The following is a 9,233-nucleotide window of genomic DNA, read 5'->3' as shown; positions in this document are numbered from 1 at the left end:
GAAATGATTGTGTTAAGCTAGCACTAAGTCCCTCCCCCATCCACCTTTATTCTTTTCTTTACAATAAGGCTTTCAAATAAGTCATGATTGTACGGCAGTGAAGCATCGGTGTTGAACACTGATGTCATGCTGTCGATGATGATGATGATTTGGTTAGGTAAATAAGTCCGAAGGAAGGTTTTACCGCTGGCGGATTCAGCGTACACATTCTTTATACATTATTTCTATTTTCACGGGAGACAACTGAATCCCAAATTTCTTGTTGATGATGATGATTTGGTTAGGTAAATAAGTCGGACCGAAGGTTTTACCGCTGGCGGATTCAGCGTACACATTCTTTATACATTATTTCTATTTTCACGGGAGACAACTGAATCCCAGCTAAATTTCTTGTTTATGCTGCTCTGCTTAATCATAAACGAGGAATTGAGATGAGTCTCCCGTAGTATGTCTGATTTTGCATAATTTGGCTTCAAGTAGAACATAGGGTTGACGGAAGCTCAGACTGCGCTCACCTAATGAGTTTGAATAGGAAGAGCGAAGCCGGTCGTGGACAATCGAAGCGTTTTCAGTAGCCTTGGCAGTAGTGTGTTACGTCTGTAGAGTGGGTGGATGTTTGTGATGTAGCTGGAGTGAGAAATTGCAGTCGCTTATTTCCGAAGCTGTTTGGTGCTCCAACTTCATTGTCCGATTCATGTGATTATGCTTCCTTCGGGGTGTCTGGTACCGGATATCGAGCGAAATTCGGCGTAGTTAGGAAGCGCAAGGCACCGGAGTGCGAGACTTCCAGTTTAGTTGGAGTATACTACAGTTCTAACCACCATACATATTCGTGCCATAGCAATCAAGTTTAGGAGTTCACCTACTTTCAGTTAGTGAGCAGCCCGTGTTCATTTTCTGGTGAGCTGTTTTGCGTTCTGCACATTACTTCCGATTTGTTAGATTAATCGCTTTCGTGTGTTTCGTATGCTGCATGGGAGTGGGGGTGGGGGAGTGGGGAGCAGTGAGGAGTGGGGAGTGGGGCAGCAGTAACTCCAAGATACCGATTCTGTCACAGGCGTACATATTGAACCTGTGACCGCTTGCGGTACTCCTCAGATGGATCTACCTCCTCAGCGGACCTCCTTGTGACCCTTGGTTGACTGTGTGCATCTCTGCCCAAAAAATCAGCTTCATGGCTCTTCGCTTTAAGTAGTCTGTTTTAGAAGACCGTTATGTTTTATCGTTGCCTGCTTCATCATTATCTATGATTTTATCAGCATAAATGATGTGTAAGGCGATTTCATAAAGGTATGGCTTGTGTTGGTGCAAGCAATGGTAAAGTGAACTGGCGACTAGAATGCCTAGTGACTGTCCAAGATGGAAATAATCTCAATTGAAAGTCACACGGACAAATCAAATCTTTTCTGGTTCCATCGTTTTTATGATCTTTTGAACGACTAGGTTCGGAGCTTTTCCTCGATTACAGCCGTCTTCGATATAGTTAATCCGTCTTCTCTGTTTTTGACGTTCACTCTGAGGCCTTTTGGTAAATTGCATTTCTAAGTCACTGCTTCACATTTGTTTTGTTCTAGTTTGACCTGATTAATGCAGGGAATGGTAGCTTAACATCTCCCAATTGGTCTTTGATCTTGTTAGCTCCCGTAGCTGACCAACAGGGTAAAGGTAACTTAGGTTATGGTCACCAGATGTTCCGGTTTTGAGTAAAACGCCTTCCCCGCGTAAGGTCTCCGAATAAGAATGCACCATTTAACCATAAGCGGTGTGAAGAGCTCCTTGGAAAACACCATATTCACCAGCGGAAGCAACACACGACCCACTACCGCGCAACGAGGAGTAATGTACTGAAAAGGACAATGAAATGAGACAGTCGAATGTTAAGAACTACAGTAAGGTCGGTGCGTAAATGTACATAGAATCATCTCCGTTCTGATAAAAGGAGGTTCAGATGGATGAGTCAGATCAGCTCAACCGTTTTTCCCCACCGTTTTTATTTCGTTCGTCACTTAACTTGACTTAACTTTTGGTAATTCATGTTATGTCTATCCCATCGTTCATCTTACCCGGGTTTGTGTATGGAAGAATAACATTCATCTATAGACGATAGCTTGGTCCATGGAACAGCCCCGCAGTTTATGATTCTAAATGTTTGTTTTCCCAAAGCAACCTTCGGGGAACAGGACACACATGTCTGGGGTGACGTAGATCGCCGCTATGGACCTTCAAGGAGAGCGTATCCTTTCCGGCGGGTTTCCCTGAAAGACTTACCATAGTGGTGCATGATGCACTGACAATTAGAGACTTGACGTTTTACTATACCATCGATTATCCCGCTGTGCATACTAATGAGTTTAATAACCGATACAGACAGTCCTAATGCGGCCTTCTGTTTTGCTTCTGCTACGAACGTTCGCCCCAGTTACCTCGTCAACGAGCCTTCTCGAAACAAGCAGCGGATGCGGACGCCGTTCCAGTTAAACGGAATGAAGCTCGCAGAACCCGTGGTGTCCGTGTGCGCTCGTACCTTGCAATGGAAGAGGGGAGGGATGAAAGCGATGTTGATGAGGTTGGTGGTGTCTCTTTACCTGGACTTCGGTCAAGACGAACCAGTGGTTACTCTCGCACGAAGTTGGATCAAAATTCCGAGGAAGTTGAGGATGATGATCCGGAAATTTCGAGCTTCCAAAAACCCAGACTGCTAACGGCAAGGCAGTTGAGTCTGCAAAGGCATCGGGCTGCAACGGTTGACACAGTCACTCACTCGGGAATCAAACAGCATTCTGGTCCGGAATCCGACCTTCTGACATTGGAAAGTTTGGAAGCTCCAAGGCGAATTACATCGCCTACTCCGGAACAGTTGGATGCACGCCAGCGAAATATTGCACGTCGCCGGGAGTCCGCAAAGCACAGAGCAGAGCTGCAAAAGCGACAGACCGTTGAGAGGCTTTTAAAGGTGAGTCAAGTAAATAAGTATGTAATCTGTTATGGTGGAGGTCACACAGCGGTTGACTGGTCGGCAGCTACTTTGTAAGACTCTCTGGAGTGTGAAAAGGTTGTAATGTCAGCAGCCCTCCTCGTAATGGATTACCGTGAATAAGACACATCACCCTTTAGACAGGTAAGCACGTTGTTCGCCACTCAGATTCCAATGAGACCTAGCCGTCCACTTTTAGGTGATGTGTTCGCATTTCCTAGTCACGCCCGGTGGATTGATTAAAAGAGCAAAAACGGGTTCCGAAACCAGGCACCATCCGAAAACATGTGTGGCACAGATTTTTTATCAGCTTTGGAAGATCATGTGTTTTCGACAGCATTGTAAGACGAATGGTAACTGACACTAGGTCGAGTCATTAACTATCAACCCTTACACAGAGGACACTATGTATACTGTCTCACGATCGCCTGTTGAAAAGGCATGTGAAATAAACCGTCATTGATCTACAGGCGAAATACTCTGCTCTCCCTTATTTTAGGCTATAGTGTTGATCACTGGTTCTGCATTTTTGTGTAACCCGTGTCTATGATTGTGAGGGCTATAAAACAACCGTTTCATATCCATGTTAGATTCTGGATTCGCTTTGAGCCTATTTAAGTAATACCTTGAAGTCTGGATGCTTCGAAACGGTTTCTTATATAGATGTAGTACTGTATTGACAATGAGATGCAACACCGTTGTCTATAAATGTGTGATTTGCTGCGTGATCGAATCAGCACTTTTGAAAGGACTCGGTTTTACGTTGTCTTTCCACATGGTGCTGATTGCAACTTTATTTCATGGTAATCCGGTGTGAAACTGTTGGACCAACGAAAGATCCTATCATCAGAATATTAAATGAAGTAATTCGATCTGTGCGATATCCGGCTGATTGCTATGACTTGTTGCGGAATATTGCTTAGAGAAGCAGCGTTCAGTCGATTTAGTGTGGCATATTTGGTAGCTTTTCTGTGGTGCAAGATATGTTCGTAATGTACCGAGAGTTCATCCGTTCGTTTATTTGAGTGGTTGATTACACTCTATTTCCTTTAGCCTGATGCATCCTCGGTTTCTCGTCTCTCGGTGAATGCACGTCCTTGTCCTCCTAGAAGCGTTTTTATGCGAATAACCTTAGACATGTCATACAGCTCCTTACCTGAATACATATTTTGTTCTGTTCAGTGGTTAATGCTCAACGGTTGTGATGCAAAAAATACTACTGAGTGTGACAACTCAACGAGTTCTTAGATAGTCCAGAACTAGCTGTACGAACCCCCTCATTAAGACCTCGCCAAGATTTATAGGTAAACTAATGATAAATTACCTATAAAGCACAGTTATTCGAACTTAGGACTGCGTAATGGAACATGGGCGAGACAGCCGAAGTGGTTAGAGAGCGAAATTACTGATAGGAAGGTCCGTGGTTCGAACTCGCCCTCTGCCTCTCGACTTCCCCTGTCTAGGCTTGGGCAACGTGGCAGTATCCCAGCCCTCGTGCAACCTTCGGGTGGCATGGCAGTTAGGCACCGGAAGGGTGCTACAGCTGAACGATAATGGAACATAACGTACCGTAGTAGGCAGCTATTGGGCCTATCAGCGACGCAGTCATCCGACTTTCGCCTGTGATACTGACATTTGTTCACACATCTTACCACATGATTTATGTCCCTCTCGACCACAGGTTAACGCTGATTCTGAAGGTTTTATGAAACGTTCCCGGGGACGTGGGGCCCGAGGAGGTACTCGAGGCTTTTCACATTCGGCTTCTGCCACTTCCTTGTTATCTGTATCATCCAACATGTCGGGTATCTATGACGAATCGGAATCCTCCACAGCGGCAATCACTGCTCGTGTTGACGAAGATGATGAAGATTCTGGTCAAGACACAGCGACTGAAGCGTTGGATCTGGACCTCATTGCTCGAATATCTTTGGCAAAACAACATGGCCTTAGTGATTCTCTGATGGACCCCAGCCGCGATCATATCCGGTGCATTTCCTCCATTCGCTTATCTCCCTCAAATCGCGTCTGCTTCCCGCCAAATATCGATGCGGCGTTAAGCATGTCAACATCCAAGGAGCCCCCTCCAGTACCTCCAACTCGCCTTTGCGGCTTAGGGTGCGGACGTCCACGGCGGTACACCTGCTCAACCACTGGAGTACCACTCTGTAGCTTAGCTTGTTACAGACAAAATATAGTCAATGTGGCCAAACAGAACAATACGGCACTCGTCAGTCGATGACCACTTCCATCTTTCACTCGTTTTAATCCAAGTGCATTCTATTTGCCATCTTAAATCCCGCGGTATTTATTGTTTTCTTATGAGTCTTGTACATAGCTCTTGTTAATACACAAACTCCCCTGATTTTATGACTGGAATTTGGTTATGTTGTTCAGTTTTTGGCTGTGAATCGTGCACTTTCTTCAGATTTCTCTCATTCGCTGACGAGTAGGAGAGTAGCGAGAATACGGACATGCAGCAACTCGGTAGCGGGAATCGTGTACGTTTGATCACTAATCATATACGTCATTCTGTATTGTCAACAACATACTGAATATACGGGCGTTACATCAGTCACAAGTAAAACATACGGTTGACGGAAACTCAGGAACTGCGTCTGTCTGATGAGACCTGAGAAGAGCGAAACCTGTCGTGGGAAAATACGCCTCACGTTGCCCATTGTCTTAAAGTCATGCGTGTTTCGACCTGATGTCTGCATCTTAGATATTTTGTTGATGACTTTCGACAGCCTGACTGACGGGCCTTTTATCCAGGTTGCCGAATCCAGTCGCACCGACCTAACTTTTCAGTGAAACTCGACTGTGTGATCAGGGAAGTTTACAGATAGCTGAATATCCCCTCTACTGGCCTGGAACTCTACTGGAGAAACATGAATTCGGATTTTCATTGGTTATTCGAATGGAAGTGTTAGCTGAACCGTACTGTCTCAATGAGAGATTCATAGTGCCCTTCTTTGGCTGCCAGGAAGACTTTTCGCCACTGTTGTCGGTGTGTAAGTTCCTACGATGTCTCATCCAGAGGCTGCGCAGGAGAGCTTCTATAATCAGTTATTAGCTATCGTCATATCCATTCGGTCACCGGACCACTTGCTCCTCTTGATCATTTTGAAGTTTCGAATCGGTCGTTGCTTTCGGAACTGGAGCCACGAACATGTGTCCACTAGATAAATCTGACATTTTCACTACATGGTTCAGTGCTTGGAAATGCCCGTTGCGACTTGTATGCTTCCCAGACTGAACATGGATATTCTTTGGATCATATTATTGTTCGTGTTGCAACTCTGTAGGTGCTGGGTGATTCAGGGGATTGATGGAACTTATTCTATAGCATTTGATAGTCTAAGTAATTGAGTGAGAAATCCCAAGAGAGAAGACAAAGGAGACCGAACGAAGATCAGCGATATTGAGGGTGAACCAATGGAAGAAAGAGTGCTACGATTCAGTTGGCTAGACCAGAGAGAAGATGAGATTTTACTAAAATACTACGAAAGTTCTGAGTGTTCGTTAGGACCCGATCGTCCCAACACCTGCCCTTTCAAAATATGTGTGGGTTTTCAGATGTGGATTTACCTACATTGGTGCAAATGGTTTTGGATTACGGCCGGACCACTGTCTTAGTGTGCATGTGGATTCGGCTGGCATTTGTCTGTTTGCATAGGGGCACATGGTAACTCAACATTATCCACAGGATTCCAGTTCTCTGATGTGGCCGGTGCAACATATCCAAGGCGAAGTGTGTTTGCGTGATGGGCAGACTGTACGTCGACTTCGTAGATGACGTTACCTATAGGGCGCTTGATGTAATCATGAGTCCATTTCTCTCCGCCGTTGTGATAGTCCTTAATCAAAACCGAAACACTTGGCTTATAGGTAGTGTGAACGGCATCCTGTTGGCGATTGAACTCTCTTTCTCTCTCCATATGTGTTCCTTTTTGGTAGATGCGGGGAAGATAGGTGTACCACTTTCATGGGAAAACGAGTTTCACGCCCGAAAAGCGCTTTCGCGAGTGCGCTGTTTGGCACGTTTAGATCAGGTGTTGCACGGAGCTGTGGGTTGGTTGTCTATAGCGAAAATGCTGGTGACTACATAGTAAACATGTTGAGTGCAACTCTGATATTTCAACCAGCCAGGTAGCTTTTATCAGGGAACTGACATTAGAACATTATCAGCGTGGCCAGCCAAAGGCTGGTCTACAAACCGCCAATGTGCGTGGGCCCTACCGATTGTGCTACACAAAATGCATCACGCCTTCGAACTAGATTGTCGTATCGCATGCGGTCGGTCGTGCTTGAGTGGCGTAAAAGATCCTTGTCATGCGACGAAATTCAATATCAACCAGCTGCTGGAGCAGTATACGCCGCAGAGGTTCTGAGAGGTCATACCTCACAGTTTGTTCAGTTCAACGGCACCACATGTTTCCATCAAGGTCTGTGTCAGGACGACTTCATTCAAGCTATTCGGTCTGAAAACAAAAGAAGTCAACACGTTTAATAAAAAATGTGGTTTTATTCCTTCATGGGTCGAAAAGGACAACAGCTTTTTTGAAGACTAACAATTGTCCGACTCGTCATATTGGGGCTTGTGCTGGATATAAGGACAATGCATTGAGTTTTGGGTTAACGAGAATCAAGAGTTCCAGATATCCTAAGGAATTCTTTGGAGTATCGGAAATCTGTGGACTGAGAATGTATTACCTCTCATATATCCAAATTACGAAGGATGTGCTTTGAAGACGGCTACTGAACTGCAAAACGTAAAGACTGTTCAGGAAGACGGAATACCTATTGAATTGTTCAATATGTACGGTTCAATGTTGGGAGGCAAAGTCTTCTACATGATGTGTACAGTAATGGAGACCGAAAGTGTCCCACCTGAATTCAACGGCTCACCAGTGCTCAAAAGAAAGGGAAGCCGACGGAAAACGGACGACTGTCGAGGAATCGGCCTTCTCCGCACTGCAAACAAAGTGCGCGCAAGCAGCCTGCTCAACCGACAGAACAACTTGGATTTCGAAATGAGCGTAGCTCGAGTAACCCTATCTTCGTAGTGTGTTATCTACAATGGAAGGGGACCGTTGCCTTTAACGAACTCTGAAAATCGTTTCCCAAATTTCCATAATACATTTCACCTATCGGATGCAGGGACGGAGCTTGGACACCAGAACGTAGTATACACCGTTAAACCGGTAGCCGTCCGTTTTTTCTGACCGATCTTACTTCTTGGGTTTTGCGTCCGTATCAGTGGCTTTCAGGGAGCACGAAACTCGTGGTCGCTTGGCTTAAGTCATCCACCTTTGTTTGGGAATTGACGATACACCGGGTTGTTGCTAATTTGGCAAAACTTGCTATCGGCTGTGTCGATAGCCAGTCGCCTATTCCGATTTGGATTCTTATATCGAACGCGACAGAAAGATATTTTCGTATGCAGTATGCTTAATCTTCCTGTTCTGTGCATTTCCCAATAAGGAATGTGAACCTCCTACCTTCGGGTTCGAAATGAAACACCACTACGGAAATAAACACGTTTAATTAAAACTAAATGAGGTATGGTCTACCTAGCTCTCCTGTTTAGGCTATCACTAGCTTCACACGATAAACACATAAACATAGTCATTTGGGACGTCCACCACCTCCTTGTTGATGACTGTGTCGGAGATTTCTGTAGCCGCTGCTGGAATACAATTTTAGTGAGTTGAGGGCAAAGTTTAGGTCATACATATCATTAACGAGTCAGATACTCCACGTTTTGTTTTATTTTTTGCTTGCCTAGTGCGCCTGTCCATTCCAGGCGTCTGAACGGAAGCGAACTATCACAATTTTCCGACTGTTTAGAACTCCCTCAAATTCACCCTTCCAGACGTTCACATGTCACGCCTGTTTTTAGGAAGATAATCGTTGTGAATTTTACGACTCCATTCATTGATTTCCACATGATGATCCTCCAACAAGAACGGATAAGAGAGAAGCAACCCTAAACACACTGGTCCATGATTTACTCCTACTCGTGTTCGGAAAGGTCGACTAGGATTTTTTTCACACAAGCGAAGGATTTAACTAACCTTTTAAGTGGTCCATTTAAAGGGGGATGATTTTGTCCGCCTTCGGTGTCTCTTCAGATTTTTGTTGTACGGAGTGCGGTTATTTTATTTAGTAAAGCTACTGAGTGTTGTGCAGTAGTGTAAAACTATGACAATTCCGTTGCTGCTGAACTCCGTTGAAATACTTTCGACTCCCGGTG

The 9,233-nt window shown here is 44.9% G+C and overlaps 2 protein-coding genes across 2 annotated transcripts in view; one reads left to right on the top strand and one right to left on the bottom strand.

The window, feature by feature from the left end:
- T265_11505 (hypothetical protein) overlaps positions 1-4,774 on the bottom strand; it is a gene marked incomplete at both ends in the record, with an annotated part of 9,461 nt that extends 4,687 nt beyond the window's left edge. The window contains one exon of the mRNA XM_009178176.1: positions 4,627-4,774. Coding sequence (XP_009176440.1) covers positions 4,627-4,774 — 148 coding nt within the window. The remainder of the gene's footprint in view (positions 1-4,626) is intronic.
- T265_11504 (hypothetical protein) overlaps positions 1-5,455 on the top strand; it is a gene marked incomplete at both ends in the record, with an annotated part of 23,988 nt that extends 18,533 nt beyond the window's left edge. The window contains 2 exons of the mRNA XM_009178175.1: positions 2,420-2,953; positions 4,656-5,455. Coding sequence (XP_009176439.1) covers positions 2,420-2,953; positions 4,656-5,216 — 1,095 coding nt within the window. The remainder of the gene's footprint in view (positions 1-2,419; positions 2,954-4,655) is intronic.
- Positions 5,456-9,233: the final 3,778 nt, after the last annotated feature.

Source organism: Opisthorchis viverrini (genome assembly GCF_000715545.1).
Source record: "Opisthorchis viverrini unplaced genomic scaffold opera_v5_508, whole genome shotgun sequence".
NCBI lineage: Eukaryota > Metazoa > Platyhelminthes > Trematoda > Opisthorchiida > Opisthorchiidae > Opisthorchis > Opisthorchis viverrini.
This window is presented reverse-complemented; position numbering and strand designations above follow the sequence as displayed.